The sequence below is a fragment of the Agelaius phoeniceus genome, chromosome 1, assembly GCF_051311805.1.
Source record: "Agelaius phoeniceus isolate bAgePho1 chromosome 1, bAgePho1.hap1, whole genome shotgun sequence".
In the NCBI taxonomy this organism is placed as follows: domain Eukaryota; kingdom Metazoa; phylum Chordata; class Aves; order Passeriformes; family Icteridae; genus Agelaius; species Agelaius phoeniceus.
In genome coordinates, this window is record NC_135265.1 from 3,531,683 (window position 1) to 3,559,217 (window position 27,535).

Consider the following 27,535-nt stretch of genomic DNA (forward strand, 5'->3'; position numbering starts at 1 on the left):
TATTTCTTCTCATATAAAGTTTCCTAAAGAATTTAAAGCATTTAAGAGGAAGAATCCATCATAAAAATAATGGGAAAAAAAAATAAACCAAACAGAAAATCTCAAGGCAATCATTGCCTCTGAAGCATTAAAGGCATGGCCCAGCAGCAGAAGGAGAGAAAACTGCTGTGAAGAATAAAGAAATAACGAGCAGAACATCTGGGCATGAGAGGTGGAGTGGGAGAGAAAGGAGGAAACATCAGAAACCCCATTTGGTCGATGTTTGTGTTCTCTGAGCACAGCAAGGGGGTAAAGCAAAGGCAGCAGAGCTGAATTCTTGCAAAGTGGAGGAACCAGAAGTGGTTGTTCCTCTCTTGCCACCCAAGGATGGGGCTTCCCACACAGAAAATCCCCAGTGCTGAAAACAAGGTCCACAAAGAGCAGAGATTTTACCACTGGCTCATTTTGCACCATGTGGGCACCTTGGAGAAGCACCCTAACATTTTATAATATTGTTCTAGACACTGTAGAAATACAGAATACAGAGACTGGTCATGTCCCAGACCCTCTTTGTGCCACCTGCCATAAAAAGTGGATTTTTCTTTTAAGTCCCAGTAACTTGACCATGTTCACAAGCCCCTACAGACTTCCTAAAAGCTCATGATCCCATTTCAGACCTTGCAGCCCCACTGAGGAGAAATAAATTCCCAAAAATTGTATATATTGAATTTTTCTATGGGAATTTTCAGGCAGGAATAGTCAAAGAGGTAATTGTGTGCTTCTCCTCTGAATAAGCAGAATTTTGTTCACCAGTTAGGAGGGATTTCTCCCTTCTTTCAGCTATTTGTGACAAGCAAGGGAGTTATTCCCTATCTTTCTCTTTCTTAGAAAGAACAAGCTGATAACATTTCCACTGTCATCGTTCAGTCTTAGTGCTGCATATAAAAAATAATATATATGGGCCAATTTTCATTTTTCCCAAATAAGAAATAGCTTGTGTGCAGCAGGAGAAATTCAAGAGGAATCAACACCCTGCACTTATGACTGGTTAACTTCTGGAGAGTTACTGCATCTCCAGGGAGACTTGTGGTGAAACATCTCCCACAAATTCAACCAATAAGGAGGTGGTAGAATTTTGTTGATATTTTTTAACTGAGGAGATCAAGCTTTGTTGAGAATGAGGGTGGCAGGATCTGGCTTGAAATAAGTATCATGAAATAATGAAAGGCCAGTCTCGAGGTCAGGACTTAGAGTGAAATGCTGCAGTCCCAGAAGTGAAATGAAATCAATTTAAAACATGTCTACAAAAAAAAAAAAATTAAAAAAATATCATTTAAAATGCAGAGAAAAAGGCCAGCCAGCAGGATTCGTGGAATGAAAGGGCTTTCAAACAAGAAATACATCAGAATCCTTCACTGGAAAATTAATGTTTTAGAGGGGTTATGTTGTTTTTTTTACTCTAAGCCACGTCAGCTGTGGAAGTCATTGCCACAGGATGTGGGGAACAACTAAAAGATGCTCAACGAGCCTGGGAAAATCTTCCCAGTGATTCAGCCTGCAAATACTGGGGGAGCAGAATAGGGAGCAGCTGGGTTCTGCTCAGAGTGAGAGCCTGAAAGGATCCGGTCCCTTCCTGCCTGAGTGGGTGATGCAATTCCATCACATTGAGATGCAAAAGCCTTTTCCAATGGCTCTGGGCTTCCTCCACCTCTGAGCTGTGTCCTTTCCATTGGGAACAGGCAGGAGGAGGAGTTCAGTGTGAATGGTCCCCAGCTGTCAGGGTTATTCTGGATTTGGGTGATAAAGAAAGAAAAGCTGGCTGGTGAAATGGTCTCCTCTCACCCGGGGAGTTCTGTGAATTCCTGAATCCAAACAGTAAGGAACAGGTCTCATGATCAACTTCTGGCACCATTCTGGGGGTAGGAGTAAGAAACAGGCTTTTTTTCCCTTTTTTCCTTGCTCATGCCACTTCTGGACCAGGGAAAAATTGGGAAGTTCTTCTGTAGAGCACAAGGAGGGTCTCAAATCCACATCCCTGGGGGTGGAATGGACTGCCTGAGGTACACTGAGCTCTCCCCACTTCCACCATTCCCCACAGTTCCTCTGCCCAGAGCTGGGCAGCAGAACAGAAATGAATTTATGCATGAGATGAATAGCAGGGCCCTGATGGAAACCCTCCTCTCTGATGGAAATGCTCCCAGCACCTAAAACACAGGAATGGGAGGCTTTAGAGGACGCTGATAACACAGGTCCCTGCACTCTGACCTCCTGTGCTTCCGCACTAAAATGCACCGCAAGAAAAAGGGGAGACAAAGCTCCCCTGTTTTATCACACACCATGTGTTCTATCAGCTTTTCTCTGTGCTTTTCTCAATTCCAGTCACAGCAGAAGCAGTTTGGACAGGACTCAGTAAATGGACCCTGATTTCCAATTAGTTTCTTTGTCATTCTTTGCCCTTCTCTCCTTGGTGCTGGCCAAAGGCAGCTCCTGCTGCAGCCAGGAGGAAATAGGACAGGATATTAAACTATAAATTTCTTTGCTCACTGCCTCAGTTTCTTATCTCAGCAAAAAGCATGAGTATCCTTCATCAAGATTACAGACACCACAAGGATAATCCCTGCAAAGGGCCTCAGATCATGGCACAGAGATTCCCAAATTATTGCTGAGATGAGGAAGGAAAAGGAGCTGCTGCTCCGGAGCAGCGCTTTGTGTCACATCCTGTCCCCAGAGCTGTTGTCATAAAGGCAAAAATCATCCAGGCATCATTTCTTTTTAATTTTTTTAAAATTATTATTTTTACAGACATATTATAACCTTAAGTAAATAAAAAAAATTCCTGACCTCTGACAATAACCAGGAATGGTTCTTATGCACCCCCCATTGATTGAATTTTTGGTTTTAATTTCCCCAAGCTCATTCAGCAGCGCTGATGCTCCTCTCACCACCAAGTGTTTGCTCTGACAGGGCTGAAAACCCCTCCAGGCACCCCAGGAAAGGGTGAAAAGCACTTTTAAATTGTCAGCTCAAGGTGCAGGGTCTGAGACTCACCTGGAGAAGAATCATTGAGAGGGTTCAGGGCCGTCGCCCTCCGGATCTTCTCCAGACAAGTCTCTTGCTCCTTTTTAATGATGCAGTTGGAATGGGTTGCTGCAACCTGAAATATGGGGGAAAATGAGGGAAAAAGAAAAAAAAAAGGCAGTTACAAAAATAAATTCATTTGTGAGGTGATCAGGAAGTGTCAGTAAGTTTTAAGAACCCATAGCAAGAAAAAAAAAGAAAGAAAAACGAAAAATATCATTTAAAGCTGAGAAAAAAACTGTGACCAACTTAATTTTCTTTCCTTTTTTTCTTCTTTACTTTTACTCCATTATTTTTTCCTAGCAGGTCTAAGGCCTAATTAAGTAATTAAATTAGAAAAAATTTTTAATTAAGTAATTAAAAATCACATCAATTATTTGGGGGTTTTATATTGTTATCCATGTCAAAATGTGATTTCTAACAGGTTTGTTAGAAATTTTTATTTTATTGAAAATTTTATTTTATTGAAAATTTTATTTTATTGAATCCCTTCTTAACATAAAGCTTAACAAGGGTGTCTCTTATATACAAAAATAATTTAAAGAACAATAAGGAATAAATTACAGCTTGGTTTGATCTTCCACCAGTTTCTTGTGAGTCTTTACACAATTCATTAAAATCTCTCTGGAATCTAAACCAAATTAAAAGCTTTTTCTCTTATTCTGTCACCCTGTTCATTCCTTAGTGTTGCCTTTATTTATTTCCAGAGAATTCAAGGCAAATTCTTTTGTCAAAAACAATACAATGTCAAATAAATCAGGTTCACTTGATCCAAATATTTTCTTTCTTTTTTTTCTGTTTTCTATCTTTAACTGTCTAGTGCAGCCAGCTACAAGAAAAAAGTAAAGGGGGAATAAAGAAGGGAATAAAAAAAATTAGTTTATGAGAGGAACATTGCAGCCAATACAATCCAGGTAATCCCAAAGCAGCAAGAAAATAAGGATGTGACCCATTTCTGGAAATCAAGACAGGATTTCATTCCTATAGCAGACAGGAGCCAGGGAATATCAATTAAAGGAGAATAAAACCTCAGATTTCAGGAGATCACTGTATAGGGGCATGGCTGAGGTCTGAATCCAGTGAAAAGCACCATGAAAATCAGTGCCCTGGCTGAAGGTGAGGTGTTGGATTAAGCCCTTTTCTCACCCAGAGCTGGGGCAACTGAGAGGTGCTTTAAAAACTTTCATTCCATTTTTAGTCTCATGTGAAGGGTGAGAAAATCCGGATGTTATCATTCACACCATCACAATTAAAATTACAACTTCCAAATTAATATAGTGTTTAAAAGGCTTTTGACATAAATACATTCCCACAGAAATTACTAATAGTTCACAACAAAAACAAGACTTTCTAATTATAAACAAGGACAGCAATGGAATTCTTAGAGTTTCAATTTTTTAAACTGTCATCTCAAAAAATGATAATGAAGACTGATAACTTCAGCTCTTACTTACAATACTCCAATAATGATTCAACCAAAACCAACAATATTACTATTACATTACCATTAAAAATAAATAAACAAGTTATGTACCAAAAAATACCTTTTAAAAACTTTAACCCAAAACCTAATGTCCTCCAGATAAAATGTATCAGCAATGAACAACCAAAGCTAACAGACATCCTAACACACCTCAGTAAAACAATTCACATTACAAGTATACTAAACACAAAAACAAACATCACTATGGTTTCTCAAACAACTAAAACTTAGTAACACACACAAATACTCTCACAAAAATTAAAAGAGCTACTTAATATCTATGAAACAAATTCATAATTACTGTTAGAAATCCAAAAAAAAACCCCAACAAGCATCCATCCCTTCTTAATACTATTACAAATAAATATAAAGAAGCTATATACCAAAAAATACCTTTTAAAAACTTTAACCCAAAACCTAATGTCCTTCAGATAAAATGTATCAGCAATGAGCAACCAAAGCTAACAGACATTCTAACACACCTCAGTAAAACAATTCACATTACAAGCATCCTAAACACAAAAACAAACATCACTACGGTTTCTCAAACAACTAAAATTTAGTAACACACTTAAATACTCTCAAAAAAATTAAAAGAGCTACCTTATATCCATGAAATAAATTCATAATTACTGTCAGAAATCCCAAAAAAAACCCAAAAGCATCCATCCCTTCTTAATACTATTACATTACCAATAAATATAAATAAGTTATATACCAAAAAAGTCTTTTAAAAACTTTAACCCAAAACCTAATGTCCTTCAGATAAAATGTAAGAAATAAAAAAAATAAAAATAAAATAAAAAATAAAAATAAAATAAAAAAATAAAAATAAAATTTAAAAAAAAACTGTTAGAAATAAAAAAAAGCCCCAACAAGCATCCATCCCTTCTTAATACTTTTACATTACCAATAAATATAAATAAAGAAGTTATATACTGAAAAATATGTTTTAAAAACTTTAACCCAAAACCTAATGTCCTCCAGATAAAATGCATCAGCAATGAACAACCAAAGCTAACAGACATCCTAACACACCTTAGTAAAACAATTCACATCACAAGTATACTAAACACAAAAATAAACATCATTACGATTTCTCAAACAATTAAAATTTAGCAACACACATAAATACTCTCACAAAAATTAAAAAAACACTACCTTATATCCACAAAATAAATTCATAATCTCTGTTATAAATCCCCAAAAAAAGCCCCAACAGCCATCCATCCCTACTTAATACTATTACATTACCAATAAATATTAAGAAGTTATATACCGAAAAATACCTTTTAAAAACTTTAACCCATTACCTTATGTCCTTTAGATAAAACATATCAGCAATGAACAACCAAAGCAAATATACATTCTAACACACATTAGTAAAACAATTCACATTACAAGTATACTAAAACCAAAACCAAACATCACTATGATTTCTCATACATTTTAACCAAACAATAAAAAATTAGTAACACCCATAAATACTCTCACAAAATTTAAAAAAACTACCTTATATCTACGAAATAAATTCATAATTACTGTTACAAATCCCAAAAAAACCCACAACTATCCATCCCTTCACAATACAAAACCTCATCACAATATTAAAGAAATGTATTATCCCAATAGAAAACAAAAATAAAAGTGAATTTTTAATAATAACTGTGGTTCACTGGAGCACTTTTATTATTTTATTTCCCATCCCATTTCCTTCACTCTTGACAATGGAAAAGCACAGAGGAAGGGGTGTGGGACCTGCTTCCCCTTATCTGCTAAGCAGGGGCAAGCAAACAGGGAAAGAGATCCCCAAATTTAATCTGCTCTGGCTTCTTTTGGAGCCCCATCTGCCCAGTTCAACTTTGCTTCCCTCACACCCCAGGGAATGGAGTGGACAGTTTGGATCAGGGATGCACCACCCAACAAAACCTGAGAGCAAATCCCAAGGCAGGGGAAATCCTTTCAGCAGCTGAAGGGGCTTATAAATAAGAGGGAGAGAAACTTCTGGACAGGCAGACAGGGACAGGACAAGAGGAATGGATTTAAGATAAAACAGGGGAGATTTGGTGTGGGAACCCAGGACATTGCTCTGGCTGCCCTGGAGGACTCGAGACCCTGGCAGGGGGCTCAGAGACCTTGGCACAGAGTCACAAACACCTGTGACTTCAGTTTTAGCCCTTGGAAAAAACAATTACCAACTTTCTGTGAAGATGTACAAGCCACAAAAGTTTAAGTAGAATGATAGTGAATTTATCACAGGGTGAAAATGTAGAATTTTGGGGATTTTAGAATGGGGGTTCAAGAGGCAAGATGGAGGAATCTGGGCGTGTCCTGTCCTCCTTCTTCTTGTCCTCCATCTTCTGCTGTGATGGTGACACTTCTGGATTGGTTTAGAGTAGAGACAGACTGTCTAACATAGGTGATAGGGATTGGAAAATTATTGTAAATAAAGTACATGTAGTTCTTAGTATAAAAAGCCAACACCACCCCAAGGGTGGTCACAGTGCCACAAACCAACCTGCTGGACAGACCTCAGCAGGTCAGAGAAAGAATGTAATAGATAAGAGAAAATAAACAGCCTTGAAAACCAGAGCTGAGGAATCTCGACTTCTTCTTCGGTCTCAGGGCTGGGAAAAAGAGACTTTTTAACACCTCGGGGTCATCTCGACATCAGAGACCTCGACAATTCAGATCAATATTTAGGAAGAAATTGCTCCCTGTGAGGTTAGGCGGGCCCTGGCACAGGGTGCCCAAAGAAACTGTGGATATTCCATCCCTGGCAGTGCCCAAGGCCAGGTTGGACGGGGCTTGGAGCAGCCTGTGACAGTGGAAGGTGTCCCTGCCCATGGCAGGGGGTGGGATGAGATTTATCTGCAAGGTCCTTTCTAACCCACATCAGTCAGTGACTCTCTAATAATCCAATTTGATGGTGCTTGTGTTGTGCTTTTGTTTGTGTGATGATGCTCTGAACCATCTGCACACTTTTATTTTTTGTAAATTTTAAAAGCCACCACTGCCATGTCAAGGACAGAGAGGGTTTCCGATGAACTCTCCTGGAAAGCTTTCCTCACCATTTGTAGGAACTCATAATGCTGCTCAGTTTCATCATCTCCACGACCCCAGTAATAAATTTCAGCTATTTTCCCCTGGGGGAAACACCAGGCACAACCATATTGGATTTGTTTGTCTTCAAAACAAACACAGTTCTGTTTTAAGGGCTCCCAGGTGCCTGGAAAAGATAAATTGTCACAGATCTCCAGGATCTCCCAAGAACATAAGGGCTTTTGCTACATCATCCCCTAAGCATCCCCAAAGATAGAGAAAATTGCATTGGCTGACATTCAAGTTCTTAGAATATATTTAAAAAAAAAAAAGATAAAAGGGAAATAGCAAGAAAAACAGAGTTCTGCTGTTAGTGCAGGTTCACCCTCCACAGTTGCCCATGTCTCAGAGGAGTGTCCAGAGGTTGTCTCAACACACAAATGTGGCAGTTTCTATGCAGTTCACCAGGTACAGATAAGAAAAGCTGCCATTTAGTAATAATAATAATAATAATAATAATAATATAATGATGCATTGTCTATGCAAGAGGGATGTGACTAAACAAAAGGAAATATTTCTTCACACACTTCCTGTTTACTTGCAGAAGCCTTCAGCTTAAAATTGTGGATGAAAAATGCCACACATAGATGCATATATTTATCCAAAGTCCATTAAAGGATGGAGGCTAGAGACACCAGAACAGGTTATTCCAGGTTATTCCAGGCTCTGGAATAACCTGGAATCCCTGGCAGTGCCCAAGGCCAGGCTGGATGGGGCTTGGAGCAGCCTGGGATGGTGGAAGGTGTCCCAGCCACAACAGGGTTGGAACTGGATGAGCTTTAAGGTCCCTTCCAACCCAAACCATTTTATGATTCCACTCTAGAATATCAAGAAAACCACCATGCCCCTGTTCTCAGAGACATTTGATAAGAAAATTTTGATTCAATCTACAGTGAAAAGACTTTCTTTTGGTATCTTTGCTAGAGGTCTATCAAAGCCTGATTGATTGTAAAGAAAGCCAAAGGCTAAAAGCTCAGACTTTACTGTTCTCCTTGCAGACTGGCACATCTAGTCAGAGGTCTCTGACTAAACTGAATGATTAAATTTAGTCAAATGATTAAATTTAGTCAGCTGTATCCCAGTAAGTCTGGCTTAGGAGGCTCAGGTGTGGACAGAGAGAGCACCAGAGCCACATGGTTCACCTGTCCCTGCAGCTTTCCTCCAGCTTTCACTGTTGCCACAATATTCTGATGTGACTTCCCATCACCATCTTCGTGCCATTTCATTGCATTTCATCAACAGATTTTAAAAAAATAATTTTGGGGAACGTGGAAACCAAAACAGAGAGCAAAGAAAAGGAGGAAGCATCAACCTCAGTGTCAGAGGAGAGAGCAGGAGCTGCCTGTCATCTCTGTTAACAAGTAATTCCATATCTGGGAAAATCAAAAGGGCTTGAATTGCTCATAACAAAAGGCATTATTATTGGTGCTTTAATTGATGGGATGGTACCACAAAAAACTGATTTATTGCTCAGATAAACATCAGTCTCAGATGTTGTGAGATTTGAGAGGAGCAAGCAGTCAGCCATAGCTCAAAGTGTTCACAAGTTCTTTGTGACAAGGCAATATAGAACTTTCTAAACCAAGGGACAGTTGCCACAAAGTTCATTTTGCTTTTCTAACCCATCACCTTTACTTAATTTTGGTGCACTGCAGATGCTTTTACCCAATGGGCTTCTATCACACTTATACACATCAGATTTTATTACAACCTCTAAACTCTCAGCTTACTCTATACAACCACATTACTACATTATAAACCCTTCACCACCTTATTAATACAGTTTTAAACTTACTTAAGTCATTTCCTTACTTACAACCATAGAAACATAAGTTTATGATTTTCCTGCTTAATATCTGTGTATTATATTTTTACAGCAATCCAAGCTTCTCCCAGGTCTGCAAATGAAACCCTCCTGTTTGGAAGTTTCTGTTTTTCCATTGCCCACAAAAAGGTTTGTCTGTTGAATGCTATCACATTGTTTGTCTGGTGAATGTTGTCTCTTTTAATGCTATCACATTTCCCTGAAAGGATCCAGGGGTTTGATGTTTCTCCATTGACCATGGAGTGGCAGAAGCTTTAATTTGCCAAATCAGGTGTCAACAACTGAAAGCAGAGCCCAATTCCAATGGCAGCGCAAGCCTGAACTCCAGGCCTTGTGATCCCATTTCTTCTGCCTCAAGGACATTTGCAATTTCCTGTGCTCAGCAGAGACAGCCTGGTCTCAGTTTCCCAGAAGAGATCAGTGATATGTGCAGTTAAAGAGTGTTTTGACACATACTAGAAAAAATCAAGAATCCGAGTCGATAGCGCATGAAATTCGCAGGTCTTTGAAAAATTTATTACTCTCAATGAAGTGAAAGATTCTGACTCACACCAGTTTAGAGAATGTGTATATTCATTTAGATACAGAGACAGTAAAATTCAATATCTGTTTGGTTCTGAGAGAGCACAAGAAGCTGGCAGGACATGCAGAGGTACAACAAATTCAGAGATTTCATTTCCCTCACACGGTTTTTATTAAGGTGGTCACCACAAATATAAACTGGCATGTCCTTTGTGCAAATTCCAGTACTTAACTCTTTGCTGTTCCCTTGAACTTATGGTAAAATTAATAACAATCATCTTATGTTACAACTTATATATTTACAATAAATTTGATAGGTATAGTTATATTTTTCATATATATTTATATATTATAAATTTGGTCTATATAATTATATATACACACCAACCATGCAGAACAGTCCAGCCAAAAAACCTGAATTGTCTTTGACTACATTCAGTTATTCAAAAAGCACCATTTTGCTCATTTTGCTCATTTGACCTGACGGCCTCAGGTCAAATTCAGTGTTCTCTTGGGGGTCAGAGTCTGTCAGCACAGAAAGTCTAAAATTCTCAGCAACCAAGTCTTTGCATTCAGTTATTCACAAAGCACCATTTTGCTCATTTTGTTCTCAGTAAGAATATTCACAGCTGCTATGAAACTTGATTTCTCTGCATGAGTTTACTCAGAAGTGAGATGTCCCCAGCACTCCTGAGAACCTCCAAGTTAAGGAAATCTGCTTTGAAGTCCTTGTAATGATGTGATGGTGAGATGGGAATTCACTTGGCATTTCTATAAAAGCCAGATCAAATATGGCAATATTCAGTATTCAGTATTCAGTATTCAAATATTCAGTACCACTAACTGTTCTTTCCTTCTCTGCATTCTTGTGTTAAGTCTTTAGAGTCCTGATTTTTTTCCTTTTTTTTTTTTAAAGTAAATGGGAACATTTCTACTCCATTCAGGATATGCCATATCAGGCACTGTGACAATGAGAGGGGTAATGAGGGGACAGATAAGAACCAAAACCAACAACAACAGCAAATCTTCATTAAATCTCCATGGCCATGGTTTTACATCAACACAAAGATGAATTAGAGTGTGATTCAACTTTTGCCTGAGTGTTGTTCCTAAAATAATGCAAGAGAGGAGTTTAACCCACAAGGTAGATGAGATCACTCACTTCAAGCTGAATTACACACATTTTACTAATTCTATTATGACTTCCAGTATTGAAAAGTTAGCTTCAAAAATGATAAATTGTTCTGTGAGCATTGCCAAAAGAAGCTCACTTTGTCATGGAAACAACACTGCTGAGTCCCTGTTCCCACCAAGCAATGATTCAACTGGTCACACCAGGGCCAAGACTTGCAAAAGGCTCTGTTAAAAATAGAGGGGTTTGGGAAGAAGCTCTGACTATCTGCATTTTTTTCCAGAACTGATTTGCATCATTGCTGGGCCCCACAACACTGACTTGGCAGCCCAACAAGTTGCTGTCCCCAGAAATGTCTGAGGTTTGCTACTTGATTGCGTTTCTTTCCTTCCTGTGCAACTGTGGGAACCCATAAAATCAGAGGGTTTTGGGAAAGCTGCAAAAGGCAGGCCCCAGAGACAGCAGAACTGTGATTGGAGCTGAGCAGGAGCCATGAGATTGGTCAGCAGAAAAATGATGGAAGTAGAAAAGTAAGGACAAACAGAACAATGGTCTGTGTATTAATGCTTGTCTAGAATAACTCCCTAAGCTGCAGAAAAGTTTGTCTAGCAAGATATTAAGTTCTAAGCTTAATAATGGAGCTCTGTGCATTGTGTTTTAAGGCTCACAAGCAGGTATTGTATTTGAAATATCAAGCATTGTTTTAACCAAAGGTACCTGTGCTTACAGTGGTTGGATGGAACTACTGTCAATGTGCTTTTGCCTTGTGTGATTGGTCAAAAAACTTAAAAAGTGAGTTGTAACATTGAGTTGTCTGCTGCCTGGGATGTGAGCTGCTGGCATCTTCCCATTGTTATAACCATGGAATGAGGCTGATGCTGGAAAATAAAACAGCTCAAGGCACATTACTCAGCAGTCCTGTCCCATTTGTGATTTGTACATAAACCCTGGCCAGAAATATGCAAATGGTATCCAAACTCCTGTGATTTCAGAACACTCCTCACTGAGTGAAAGGGCAAAGCCATTGGGATCTCCTTCAGTCCCAGCCCCAAATGGACAATCTGCAGCAGAACCTGGACACCACGCTTTCTTTAAACAAATTGTGCAGGAAAAAATAAAATCCCCAGCAGCAGAACACACTGCCAGGAAAAGGCATCGATCCCTTCCCAAGTGCCTGATGGAAATTTAAGATCTGGGTACCTTCTGACACTCTGGAGAGATGCACATCCCAGTGCAGGTTAGAAAATAGCAGCAGCACAATCAACAGGTCCCTTCTCTCAGTGGATGCCTTCTGAAGTGAATGCTGGACAAAGGAGGTGTTACACAACAAGGGGTAAAACTATTTTTGAGTTTGCCTGAACTGGATTTTTGTAGTATCACAGAATTATAGGACAGCTTAGGTTGGGAGGGACCTCAGAGATATTTTCCCAATTTTCCTATCTTGGGCAGGGACCCTTCCACTGTCCCAGGGTGATCCAAGACCCATCCAGCCTGGCCTTGGACACTTCCAGGGATCCAGGGGCAGCCACAGCTGCTCTGGGCACCCTGTGCCAGGGCCTGCCCACCCTCCCAGGGAACAATTCCTTCTCAATATCCAATCTAAACCTGCTCCCTTTCAGTTTGAAGCCATTTCCCTTTGTCCTGTCACCACATGCTCTTGTACATAACCTCTCTATATCATTTTGCAAGCTCCCTTATCTTGGAAATCAGCTGTAAATCCCCTCTTTGAGCATTGTGAAGCATTCCCAGGACAGCTGAAGACTTCCATGGGAAGTGTCATCTTGGATTAAACCAACATATCCCTTTCCCCTGTCTCTAATAGCAGGTGATGCTTCTCAAAGCATTCTACTGGCAGGATGAACCACTCACTGGAAAAGTGATTAAAAATCCTGCTAGACATAGTGTGCTTAAGATGAAACTAAGGGTTTAATAGCCCTTCTGATTGCTGATTTTATATTGCATAAAAATGGCTTTCTCCAGCAATTCCTGGGAATTTCCTCTCCAAAGATAAAATTCTGAAGTACAACTCCCAATGGCACAGTTTGGATCTTTCTTTCATTCCTTAGAGGCCAATGTCAGTCTGAAAAGCTGATAACCTCCTGCCAGCATTGCAATTCCCACTCATTTTTCAAATTGCTCAAAAGAAAGGGAATTTAAGTGTTCAAATCAGGCTTGAATCCCTTACAAAGCTTTATGGGCAGATTCTCACCGCTTTGAGAGCTTTTAGCATGGGGCAAGACTGGGCTGCATGGCCTCACTGCAGGGTATCAGGGCTGCAGGACTTGCAAATGCCACTGACAATCTCTTCCAAGGACACTTTGCAGCTCCTGACACAGGTTGTGACAGGGCAGAGCTGTTGGCAAGAGAACAGCCCAGTGTGGATCCAGGGCTTGGCCAAGTCTCTGTCACAGCAAGAGATTTCCTGGCTGGGGGTTACAAGCAAGCCATGCATATGTAAATTGCTGGAATTTGTGGTTGACAAAGGAGGAAAAATAATGAGTGGTTTTTTTTCCTCTGTGGTCCTACTACTCCAGCCTCAGGTAACCATTTCAGATTTAGCACAGAAGTTCAGATTAATCAATTAATAAAAATGACTGGGGTGGAAGCTGGAGGGTGGGATCTATGTTTTTGCCTGGCTGAGAAGTGAGGATTTCTATCAGCATAAATCTGGGATGAGATGTTCACATTCAGCTAAACACCTGAAATGAGGGAGCTGAAACAGAAACACTTTAATTTCTGAGCAATCTGGGAAACACTGTTCATATAATCTCTGGGACTGCTGATCCAGAGGGGTAAATCTGTAGGTTTACAATAATGTTGATTTTTCAGCTCCCAGATTTTCTCTGTTAGATCAATCTGCTGTCTTGGCAAAACTACTGCTTACTCTGAACCCTGAAATTTCCCCATGAACTCTGAATAGGGGTTTCCAGGTGATCCTTAAGAAGGTCCTGGAAAACACAGCTGTATTTTCTGTCAACAACAGATGGAAAGGCATCTTCTCCTCTCCTATTTTCTCCAGAGGATTTTCAGGAAAAACACACCTTTTTCACTCCTTAGGCAGCACTGGCAGTACAGGAATGCCCCCTGTTTAAAGCAGAGTCTGTTACACCTGCCAGAGCAAACCAAAATCAATAGGATATAAAAGATAACCTAGAACTTTACTCTTCTCTTCCTGGCCTACAGATTTTATGTTTAAAGCTTCATTCTCTCCTACTCTTTGCCTTCACCCATCCCTGTCTCTGGTGGCTTTCTCTGAATGATGTCAGCTACCACATGTGCCTTCCAGGGAGAGTCATGGGAGCACAGGATAATTCAGGTTGGAAGGGACCTCCAGAAGAATCCAGCTCAAGCTTCCACTGGAAGCAGGGACAGCAATGGAATTGGTTCATTCCAATTAACCAATATAGGGTTAATTGGGCTTTTTTCCACCTGCATTTTGGAAAACTCTGAAGAAGTTTTGAAGACTGCACAACCTTGGTGGAAAGGTATCACTACAAGCCCTTGTCAAAAGTCTCTCTCCAGCTCTCTTAGAGGTGGCATTCAAGTAATCCAGTTTAAAGGTAAGGAAAATTTTTACTTTAAGTTTTAAAAGCTGATGCAATCTCCTCCAATGGGGGGGGGGGGGGGGGGGAAATAAATTTAAGCTAACAAACCAAACTAAACAAAAAAAAAAAAAGACAAAAAAACATTGCTGCAGGGGCAGCAATGGAAATAGTTCATTCCAATTAACCAGTATAGGGTTAACTGGACTTTTTCCACCTGCATTTTGGAAAATTCTGAAGAAGTTTTGAAGACTGCACAACCTTGGTGGAACTTACTCCAGTGCTCACTTATTCTCAGAGTAACAAGGGTTCTCTCCAATGCAAACCTCCCTTGTTTCAGGTTACACCAATATTCTGTTGTTCTCCTGCCACGCAGCACAGTGAGAACCCTGGCTCTCTCCTCCTGATGCTCTCCTCATAAACACCACAAGGCTGCTACAAGGTTGCCCCCTTTTTCTCTCCTTCCACCTGGCCAAAAAGCCAAAGTTCCTGATCCTCTCCTCACAGGCAATCTCAGTGCCCCTCCTTTGAACTTGCTACAGCTGACTGAGGGATTTTACCTATTGAGAATCCGAAAACTGGATGCAATATTCCAGAAGTAGTAGATTTAGATGAGATATTAGAAAGAAATTCTCTCCTGTGAGGGTGGGCAGGCCCTGGCACAGGGTGCCCAGAGAAGCTGTGGCTGCCCCTGGATCCCTGGAAGTGTCCAAGGCCAGGTTGGACATTGGGGCTTGGAGCAGCCTGGGACAGTGGAAGGTGTCCCTGCCTAGGACAGGGGGTGGCACTGGATGATCTTTAAGTTGCCCTCCAACCCAAACCATTCTGTGATTCTATGATGTACAACTGATCCATCAAGAGCTGAGTAGATGGGGATAAATATTTCCTTGTATCTCCTGCCTTTGCCCTTAATCCAGCCCAGGACACCGTTGGCCTTCTCTGCTTTCCTCAGGACCCATGCAAAGTGTGCAGATTCAAGGCTCTCAAAAATTCTTGAATGATTTTTCACTCTGGAAAGAACTTTTGAGGACTTTCACAGAGGGAATGTGCTGACATCAGGGTTCTCTCACTGTGGGGATGTTGGGAAACAGAGAAGCTCTCAGGAGCTCTGCAGCTGTTGTCCCGCTGGATGCCATGTTCATTTGCAAAGCAAGCTCTTGCCATTACTTGTTGTTATTTGCCCATTTATACTTCACTGCATTTAAACAAAACCCTGAAGAGAAAAGGTCCCTGACAGGAAATTTGCTTTGTAGAGGCTCCCAGCAAGATCATGGAGCCCCAACTGAGTCACACTTGGAACAGGAACGCGTTGATGAACAGCTACGGGAGGCTGCAGAAACACTTTCTACACACACGTGCCCTGCCCAGGGGAGGAAGCTTTAATTAATCTGCTAATTAAATTAAAGCTGTTTGCCCTCAGCTAGCACACACGTTCTTCCCTTTCTCTCCTCCCTGCAGGCAGCTCCAGTGGATGCCTTGTGCTGCAGCTCTTACTCCAATATTCCCCAAAGGGGCTCTGGGAATGGGGAGACCACTGGAGAAGGAAGGCAAAAAGCTCATTATAGCAGTGGTAATTGGGAGTGCTTGAGCTTATTCTCAACTTCCCTCCTTCTCCTTTCAGTGCTCACAGACATTGGGTTGGGTATTGTGCTGAAGTGGAGGATGAAAAACAAATCACTTCACAACTGGAAAAAACCCCAAAGGAATCAAATCTTTGTACAAAAGGTTGCGCTTAGATTTGTGTTCTCAGCCAGCCTTTCTTTCTCCTTCTTGTTTCTGGAAGGTTTCATCACTATTTTGCTGTGAAAACTCAAGGAGGGGAATAAAGTACATTTTTCTGAAGAAAAGAAGGGAGCAGACTGAATGGGATGTCAGAGCACCAGCGTGGGGCTCAGCTAAAGGGATGAGAAAGGAAAAGATGGGGCAGCCACAGCTTCTCTGGGCACCCTGTGCCAGGGCCTCCCCTCCCTCTCAGGGAAGAATTTCTTCATAAAATCCCATCTAACCCTGCCCTCTGGGAGTTTGAAGCCATTCCCCCTTGTTCTATCACTACAAGCCCTTGTCAAAAGTCTCTCTGCAGCTCTCTTAGATCCAGTTTAGGGGTAAGGAAAATTTTTACTTTGAATTTTAAAAGGTGATGCAATCTCCTCCAAGGGGGGAAAAATATATTTAAGCTAACAAACCAAACCAAACAAACAAACAAAAAAAGACAAACAAACACACAAACAAAACCCTACAAGCAAAAAAAAAAAAGAAAAAAATACAGGAAAAAGAAGAAAAAATAAGGAAGAAAAAAAGCTGAGATATATTAACACACTCCTGCAGGATGACAAAAGATATTAAAACAACTGAATTTTCCACAAAATAGAAAATTCCAAATTTTTCCCCTCTAATATTCTTATCCACCATGATCCCGCAGTCTGTGTTTATACCACAGAGTGTGTTGCTAATGCCACTTTTATTAGGTGATCTAGCAAAGAAAATTTCCTGCTTTTAGGATTGTCTGCCTATTGACAGTCACCTTATCTCTGTTTTTAGGGCTGTCTTAGAGCTGTGCTGCTGAGGAGCATCAGGAAACACCTCTCACAGCAAAGTCATGCTTTGGACAGTTGGTTTTGATCAATATTTACGACTTAAGTTATCAGGGTGAAAAAAAAGAGAGAAGGAGACTTGCAGTGTCAGTGTTTGTGTCAGTGTTTGTGTCAGTGTTTGTGTCAGTGTTGGTGTCCTGCTGGTAACAAAAATGGGATCCCAAGGTGACACGAGCAGCTGCAGATCCACCACTGGTGGATCCCATCCCCATCCTCCTTCTTGGAAACTCTGATTTGTGATTTGTGCCTTATTCTTTACCTTCAGCACCCCAGACTGTATAGGCCTGATGCCTCAGGTTTAGCTTTTCTATTTTTCAGATTCTGTGCTGCTTTAGTGTGTGGGTCTGAGCTTCACATCAGGGCATGCTGAGCTCTGTGCACAGAGCAGGGAGACAAAACAATTCCTGCTCCAGCTGGGCACCAAGGACAAATGATCCAAATCTCAGCCCAGGAGCACAAACCCCGTGGGCTGGAGAGAGAAAAACAAGCAGGGTGGGACTGCAGGGGCTAAAGCTGGGATGGGACAATGAACTGCAAGATGCAAATGGAGCAGAACTGATCCCAGGGAGAGAGCCCGGGAGCGCTGGTGCATTTTGGGGCCATTTTGGTTCATCTTGGGTGCAGCCCTGGCTGGGCTCTGGTGCTGCCCAAGGTGCATCCATGGAGGCCTTTGAATAAATCCCTGCTTTATCCTTTAGCTCTGTCCAGTCTCTGTTCTAGGGCAGCCTGCACAAGGCATTACTGGGAGAGTGGAAGTAGTGGGCACATGGCTGATCACCAGCATTTAAATATCTGGAAACAGCTCTTGAACAGAATCATTTCAATGCAATTCTCAGGAAACAAAACCTCTGATGGTGCACAGTGGCACCATCCTATTCCTGACAGGGAATAACCAAGCTCTGGGCAGATAAATCCCTGCCAGAGGAGTGATCAGTTCCACCAACACAATTCCCCCACTGATGCAGCAGAAGGGATTTGGTATGTTTGTAATTCATTGCTGTTTAACCACATGCAGCATTTCTGTCTTGGGCATCTGTAAGCTTAAAAATGACAATTTGATGTCATTTAATGATGCTCTGGACACCACTGTGATTAGGAAGACACATTACCTGTTTTATAGTATTTAACTCATTAAATCTTTTAATGTTTCCAATAATGCATATTAACAAATAATCACTTTCAGTGGGAGATTTGGCCTTTTTTCTTTAACCCTATAACCTATATTATAGTCATATTATTTATATTTTATATATATTATATTTTCAGAGCCAGAGAACATGCAGCTCTGAATTAGGATCATGCCTTGTGATCTGGATGCAGCACAAATGTGCCCCTCTCAAGGACATGCAGTGAACAGGTGATGAAAAATTACTTTGGACCTCAATTCCCCATCCCTGACGTTTCAAAGGAACAATAAAACCACAAAATTCTTTCAGAGATAACATAAAAGAGAGGCCCAGACTCACAGTCAGCAGGGACCTGTGCTTTAGCCACAATAAAACCAAAAGAAGCAGTAATTAATTACTGCCATTTTTACAGGAGCTTGAGAGACAGGGAAACACAATCACACCCAGTTCCTTTCTTCAATCACAAGAGCTGAACTCCAGAACATCTCAGACAAGGTGTGACAATTAGAGGGCTTTTCTTTTTACACATTATGAAAAATTCAGACACGTCCACCTCAATGCCTTTTCTGAGGAGTTGAGAGCAGCAGATACAGGAGGAGAGCAGAGATGGAACAGCAAATGACCAGAAAAAAACAGATGAAACCTCTGGTCCACATCACAGCCTTGGCAGAATATCCAGAATTGTTTGCTATTAACAGCTGGAGCCTTCCTATACCCTGGAAAATCTTCTCTGGTTGAAGTCGCCCCTGAACACTACTGATTTTTAATTTTTTTTTAATTTTATTCATATTGCTATGGGATGAGATCCTCAAAATTTGAGGTTTTGGAAGGATAACCTACTGTGTAAAAATCTGGACTAGCATGGAGCAACATATTTGAGAGCAGTTCTTGCTGCAGGTATGTTTTACATGCAGCTCACTCTTTCTTTCCAATTTTTTTCCTATTTTTTTCCCTTTTCCTAATATTTTATGTGTTAATCCAATTATTTGCTACTGCTGTATCAAGAATACTCTGCCATTACAAACTGCAACTCGAAGTTCTTATGAACCATGATGTAAAAATGCAACTTACTCCTTAATCCTGCAAAAAGTGCATTTCCTATCCATGTGTGATTCCATATCTGAATGCTTTATTTCACATGGCATCAGGATAGGAGCATAAAAGGTGTGCAAAAATGAATTTATCACCCATGCACTGCTCATGAGTCCTCCTTAGAAAACCCTACACAACATTTCCTGAGCTGAACCTCCAGGAGGTTTCAAAGAGTTCAGAAATGTTGAATATTACAAAATATTACAAAACAGCATTGCAGAATTACTAGAAACCAAACTAAACCAAACCAAACCCTGTGCCAGATTGCTTACCCACCCTCAAATCCTTATTTTACTCTTATATCACTGCAGGGTAGGGTTTGATTTAAGGAGGGACAACAGGCAGGGATTGAGATGCTCTGGTGTTAACAGCAGATCTCCCCCTTAAAGGGTGACTTCATTCCAAACAAACCAGCAGGGCCTGGCTGCCTTTCAGACCCTGACAGAAAAGCCACAGGTCTCGCTGTCAGAGCCTTGTCATGACCCAGATTCTGCTCCAGCATCTTCTGCCTTTTGTGCCTCACAGAAATCTCCCCAGGAAAGGGATGCAGTACTAAAGAACAGGGTGGATTTTGTTAACCTGGCAGCACAAGTCCTGTTGTTCTCAACTGTGACAGCAGTTAATCTGCATTTCATAAAAAAAATAATGAAAATTAAAAAGAAAAAGAAAAAGTTGGGGGTTTTTTTAATAAAAAATTAATGAAAAGACATTTCTGAAGTGTTGGCAGGTATGGGGACATTGTGGATGCAGAGCTGGTGGCACAGGGGCTCTTGCCCGGGGTAGCAGAAGCCTCAGCTGTGCTGTTTGCAGCTGACTGCAATGCACAGCCTTTGAAAATCAGAGCCTTTTACATATTTAAACAAGAGACCATTTTTCTTTTTCAAGAAAGGGAAAAAAAAAAAAATAGGGTTTAGAGCCAAAGCATAAATGGCTGCAGCTCTGCATGACAGATAAGAAGCGCTGGCTGATACGTTCAAGCATCTCTTCCTAAATTTAATGTGCTGAAGGTGAGAAGTGTCAAAAGGTTGGCACCCTGGAGAAAGAGGTGAGAGTTCTGCTGGGGTTTTTGTGCATGCCAGATCAGTGGGGTCCCTGACTGTTGACTAAGACACCTCAATCTTATGTATTTGAGCTTGAAAATTCCAGATCCCACTTCATTTGTGACAGAATATCCTCAGCTGGAAGGGACTCATAGGGACCATTGAGTCCAGCTCCTCACCCTGCACAGGACACCCCAAAAATCCCACCAGGTGAGAGAATTGTCCAAAAGTTCCTTGAGCTCTGCTGGGCTTGGTGCCACCACAACTTGTGGTGGTGTTTGCAGGGGTCCCAGGACAAGGGAAGAGATGAGAATCTTGACTCCATGTTTCAGAAGGCTGATTTTTTATTTTATGATATATATTATATTAAAAGAAAGTGATATATTAAAACTATACTAAAAGAATAGAAGAAAGGATTTCATCCGAAGGCAAATAGAAAGGAATGATAATAAAATCCTGTGACTGCTCCCAGCCTCGACACAGGTGGCTGTCATTGGTCATCAAGTAAAGACAATTTCACATGCTGGGTAAACAATCCGCCAAATCATTTCAGGATACTGAAGATACAAAGCTCAGAATGTCTGAAAGCCAAGAGTCAGCCAGAGCTCCTTAGCCCTGGACAAATGGGCCTCACCACCCTAAAAAGGAAAATTTCTTCATGATATCCCATTTAATCTCCCCTCTTTCAGTTGAAAGCCATCAACCCTTGTCCTAAGATGAGCTCCAGTCTGGACACTCTTCTGTCTAACCAGTTTATTGAGTTTTTCGTGAAATTTACCTTTCTGTAAGGAATCAAGAAAAAATCTCTGCCTAAAAACTCACATTAAACCATTAGAAAATTAATTTTTCTGAATTGGTTCTTCTGTCAAATTCAGTTGAACTGACCCACAGCATTCAGGTGTCAAGGGTACATGGAGGAATAGAAAAATCAACATATTTCCATATATGTGATCATTTTTGCTGTTCTTAGGGTATTAAGAGCCCTTCAGCATCTTTCCACCCATTCCCAATGATGCTGTACAAAATTCCTGGCATTCCCACAGCTGCAGTTTATTGAGTTTCTCGTGAAATTTATATTTCTGTAAGGAATCAAGAACAAATCTCTGCCTAAAAACTCACATTAAACCGTTAGAAAATTAATTTTTCTGAGAATGTGGTTCTTCGGTCAAATTCAGTTGAACTGACCCACAGCATTCAGGTGTCAAGGGTACATGGATGACATAGAGGAACAGAAAAATCAATATATTTCCATATACGTGACCATATTAGTTTCCCTTTCTAAGGGTTTAAAAGCCCTTCAGCATCTTTCCACCCGTTCCCACTGATGCTGTACAAAATTCCTGACTCTCCCACAGCTGCTCTGCAAAGGAAGAGTTCCTGGGAATTCCCAGAGCTACAGCCACTTGTGGATGAACAGTAAATTCATCATTCTGGGGGGGCAAACATTTGAAACTGAAAATACACAGTGAGAGCAAATGATTATTTTAAATGAGATGCAGTTTGTTCACCTGGTGTTTCTGAATGAGTTCAGACAAAATAAACAACGTATGATGGCCAAAAGGCTCAGATTTCACATATTTATGTTGCTGGAAGAGGTGCTAAAATGGACTTAGATTGAAATTACATGAGAATTTAATTGCTGTTACAGAGCAAATCTGTTATTTCTTTTATGTTTTTTAAATAATGGAGAAAATTATCATAACTAACAGAGACCTAATAACTAAAACCAGCTCAGCCAGAGGGCAGCAGGGAAAAGAACATTTTAATATCTCTGAGGAAGTGAAAACAACGTGCTACCCTTGAGCTTTAACATGTCTCTAATCCTACCCAATCTCCATTTTGCATTATCAGTTATCTTGCAAGCCTTTAGCAAACAAGAAAGCATAAAGTAAATGCCTAAAAACCACTTTTATGTCAAATATAAAAATTGTTCAGATGTGGCTATTAGGGAAGAAAAACAACCAAATTGAAATCTATGGACTTCCCCTGCCCAAATATGAAATTATCAGTGGGTGAAATTGCTGACAAACAGTTGTAGAAGTCTTCAAACCCAAGGAAATCCTGGATTTAAGCCTAAATAACCCCTCAATAACACATTTTGATCACAGATTCTGAGCTTGAGAGAGACTGTGGGGCCAAAATCATTTGGAAAGAGGAGACTGCAGATAAAGTGTTTTCTTCTGTCTAAAACTCTTAGAGAATTAATATTCCCTTAGAGAATTTTTGCACTCCAAAAGGAGACCACAGAACAAGAAAAGGGCACTGCAGAAATGCGTTATTGGGAAGGGCAGGAACAGTAAAATCCTTTATCACTCTGAAATCCTCCAGGGAAATCCAGATCCAGAGGAGGGTGGAAGGGTGAGGTCAGGCACTGAGCATGCACAAAGGTTGGGAAACCATCAAACTCCCCAGAACAAATTAAATCTGCCTCAAAGATGTTCCTTGAGACGATTTTCCCTCAACACGTTGATTGGATTTACAGTCTAAACCATATTGATAGCAAAAAACCAAAAAAAAACCCCATAAAAACCATTGAAAAACCCAAACAAACAAACTCAAAAACCCCAAAAACCACAAGCATCTGGCATTTGTTTCTTTCTAAAAGAGCTGAGTAGTGTTAAAAAAGTGTTCATTTCTATATTGTTTCTTGTTTGAAGAAAATAAGTATCTAGAACTCTTGGATGCAAAAAAAAGGGGGAAAAGTGATTTAAAGTGAGATTGGATTCTTTGAACTCTATTGGAAGTAATAATTCTGTGAAAGTACCACAGAATATTTTTTAAATGTTGTTCTGTGGGGAAAATATTTTTCCTGTTTTATTTAAAATAGATTTTCTTTGGGTTTGGGGTGTTTTTATGATGATTCTGAAGTATTTAATGGATGCATTTATAATATTTTTTTTTTACTCCAGACATAAAGATCCATTGGCATCTGCCCTCACTCATACAAGAGCATACATTTAATATTGAATTTTAAAAATGTGTTCCTTGAACCAAGAGTAGTAAACAGCATTTGTGATAACCTTACAAACCTCCCTACCAGGATGAGTCACAAGATACTGAAAATTCAAGACAATCAATTGGGCACGGGTGAGTTACAGTCATCTATTCCTGATGCACATAACATTTATTATACATGCCCAATAAAAATGAGATTTCTGAAAACTAAAGAGACCAAAGTTTAGTCTAAAATAAATTTTTAAGGGGCCTGCAATAAAGAGAGCATGAGGAGGATTTTAGGATGGGTTTTACCAATGTCTAGAAGCATCAGAAGAAAATTAATTATAGAAAAATCAAAATTATATATAAATATAATATTATATTATATATAATATAAAATCAAAATATATAAATATAAATATAATAATATTATCTATATATCAAAATATATATATAAAATATTATATATAATATAATATAAAATTAAAATTATATATAAATATAGATAAATATCTTCATCTGAGGCCCTGGCAGAGCTTGGCCGGAGAAGCTGTGGCTGATCCTGGATCCCTGGAAGTGTCCAAGGCCAGGTTGGACAGGGTTTGGAGCACCCTGGGATGGTGGAAGTTGTCCCTGCCCATGGCAAGGGTGGCACTGGATGGGCTTTAAGGTCACCTCCAACCCCAACCATTCCTGGATTCTCTGATTCTAATCCACATATCCAATATTTAGGGGGCTAATTATTGCTCTAAGTGAATTTCCTGACTTATTTAGGTGCAGAACTCAGCCCTAACACACACATAGGAAAGTTCAGAGGCAGCTCTGATTCATTCATGGTGTCCTTTTGGGCAAAACTGGCATGGAAGTAAAGGATCACAGAGATCATCAGATTTTGGTACAGATGGGATCCACAGCTCCAAAATCTGCACTTCCACATGTGGGAAATAAATCTGAGAGAAACACAACTTCCTTGTCAGGAGAACAAGTTTCCCAGGAGTGAGCAACTCACCCCTTGCCCAGGGAAACACAGGAGGGTTTGTGGGCTTGGGTTCTGTGCCCTGGGGATGGCAATGACAGGAACTTTAGGGTTTAGGGCTGGCAGGGCTTTCTGAGGGGTCTCACAGAGCTTAAACAGCCAGGCTCTTATTCCTTTGGACATCAATTTTGGGGCTTTTGTGGGTAAAATGGGTCTGACCAGATGTGCTTGGAGGAAAGCACTATATAAAGAGTTTTCTCCAGGAACATTGTGGAGTCTAAGATAACTTTCAATTACTCTAATTATTTTAAAAGTCACATCCACTCCCTTGGTAGAAAATTGGAAGATCTGCATGACAGGGAAGTGCCAGTTTGAGGTCAGGAGCAGAGCACATTGGAAGCCTGGCAAACTCTGCTTTCCCAGTCCCACAGCTGGGCTCAGACAATCTTTGGAAGTTTGGTCTGCAGAGTCTGTGGGGTGGGAGCCACTGACCCCACCTGCTCCCCCAGGAAGGATTCCAGCATCATTCCCTCAGCCCCCTTCACTCTGAGGAGCACCAGGGTTCATTTCACAGATTGGGAAAAATCTCTTTATTGCAAGCCCTGGTGAGAGGGGCAGGAGGGAATACAAGAGGCAAATCCCTAACAGAGGAATGGTGCTGTAAATGTGATTTTTTTTCATATTTTTGCCCTCTCTTGCTGCTTTTTTTTTGCTCCCATTTCCCCCTCCTCTCCATGCAGCTTTGGTTCTGCATCACAGCTCTCTCCTCAAGCTGCCTGCACAGGAAATCCTCCTGGGCTGCTGAGTCAGTAAACCCAAGGCATTGCAGGCAGCACTCTTGAAGTCTAGAGATTTGAAAACTATCCCTCCTCCAGGAGCTGGCTATTAACAGCTGAGCAACATGGAAAATCACTGATTCTGATTTTTTTAATTTATTTTTTTTATTACAGCCTCCTTTTTTAAGAACTCTTTCTAATGCCCCGTTTGTTATTTATTTGACTGCTCATCCAACCCTCCTGCAAGCTCACGAATGCAAAAGCAGCAGGGAAGAAAAAAAAAAGTCACAATGATTAATGCCTTCAAATCAGTGTTGCCATCATTTTATTTGCCTCTCACAGAAATTATTGCTGCTTCCAGAGGGCAAAAAAAGGAACATTTTAATATAAAATAGGGAACTGTTTTTTGCTTTGTTACCTGCTGCTTTGCATTTCTAAGACTGAGATACTTTGTCTGTCCAAAGGAAAGTTGTGGTAGATACCTGTGTTTGTTCACAGTGTTATGAACCATATTTGGGTAGAATATGTGTATTTTCAGACTTTTTTGTCCCCCTGTCATTCACCTTTTGTGCAAATCAGCTTAAAAAGCTTAAACATCTTCAAGACAAGGCTGGACAGGGCTCTGAAAGTCTTGGTCTGTTTAGAGGTGTCCCTGCCCAAGACACCTGACCTTTCAGGTCCCTTCCACCAGAAACCATCCTATAATTCTATTAAAAACATTTTAAAATTTTTACATTTTAACCAGGTGTCCTTCTTTAGCTTCTGCAATAATCCTGACTGGCACCTGAGGTGCCCAGGTGAGGTTACAGTTAGTGCACAGACAGAGCACCAACACAATATCCAGGGCTCCCACCACCTTCAGGAGTGTAAAACCACTGAATTTTCTCATAAAAAAATCCACAGAGAGTTAGAGATATGGCAGGAGGAATCCCACTCTCACTCTGGCACTCTCTGTAAGCTCCCACCCCACCTAACTGACGTGGTAACAAACTTCTGGGACTTGGAATCCTAATTTTTGTGCCTCTGGAATGTTCTTGAAGTTGGTTGTTACCAAGGCCTCTGTGGTTTGGCCACGGCGATTTTCTCAGATGATTTTTTGTGATATCAGAATTCTGAACCTTCTCTTTGGCACTGTTTTACCCAGTATTACACATCCAAAGACTTTGTTTTTCTATTTTAAACAAGGCTTTTAAGAGGTTGCTATTTTCTCCAGATTGCCCCCAGCACCAGCTCCTCCTATTAAAATGGAAAAGCTCCAGCAGCATTAATGCCTTGGTTAGCTGAGCTTTCATCTCCTATGGAGAACATTCCCAGAGTCTCCAGGCTGTGTTTGTATATAAAATATTTATCTTTTCTTTACATAAATAACAGGGAAGTCACATGCAGCTGTGCACTGTGTTTGAGAAACCTGCAGTCCTACAGAGAGCTTGACTTCTCTAACAGGGTTATGAGATGCTACAAATCACCAGGCAGGTAAACTCATTAAAAGCTCTCTCATTAAGCCCTGGAATGGAAAAAATGGTTTGCTTAAAGAGCAGAGACCAATCCAAGCTTTTATGTCTGTGCCTGAGGAGCCTCACGTTTGGGCTAGGCTTAAAAACATTGCAGGCTGGGAGAGAAACTTGTAGAATATTGTGTCTGAAATACACTGTGCCTCATCTTTTAAAAATAACAGAGGCTGGAAGGTGGATGATTCTATTTGAAGGTAGCCTGGCACTGGGAGTGACAGCCAGGAATGAATAATGGAGGATTCAGAGAGTTCTCTGCTCTGTAGCCTCTACACACCCTGAGAAAATGGAGAAATATTCCCCCCTGCAGCAAACAGGGGCTGAGCAAACACTTCAGCTCCTCTCCTCAGCTCTTCATGAATTACTGAACTCTCATCAGATCCAGTTTCAGTCTCTGCTCTGTGAAGTGCTGCCTGCACATCCCAATCTGTGCTTGCCCACCTGACTCTCACTCAGAGATCACACTTCAGTGTTGTTACACAAGAGGCATCACTTGCACCTTCCCTTTTCCAGATTTCTCTCTTTTTTTTAAAGGAGAACTTTCTTCCCAGCTGATCAAGCATTACACAGAATATTTTGCCACTGGAAACATTTAAGTGTAGCAATATCAAATAGGTACCCACAAGAAATTCCAAGTATTAGGTGAAGAAATACATCAGATGGAATTATTCTGGACAGTTGGAACACCTGCATTGCAGTTACATTTAAAATTCAGTTCATACACCAAGCCAACTTTGTGAGTCATGAAACTCATTGTTTTCTCAAGTACATTTGGAACCAGACAAAGGAATGATGGTTTGGGATCCTTCCTTCTCCATAATTTTA

At 40.5% G+C, this 27,535-nt stretch overlaps 1 protein-coding gene across 12 annotated transcripts in view; it reads right to left on the reverse strand.

Annotated features, from left to right (window-relative positions):
* ADCYAP1R1 (ADCYAP receptor type I) overlaps window positions 1–27,535 on the reverse strand; it is a 156,292-nt gene that overhangs the window by 92,461 nt on the left and 36,296 nt on the right. For all 12 annotated transcript variants that reach the window (XM_054634063.2, XM_077186441.1, XM_054634036.2 and 9 more), the window contains one exon: window positions 3,028–3,133. In XM_054634063.2, the coding sequence (XP_054490038.1) occupies window positions 3,028–3,133 (106 nt within the window). The remainder of the gene's footprint in view (window positions 1–3,027; window positions 3,134–27,535) is intronic.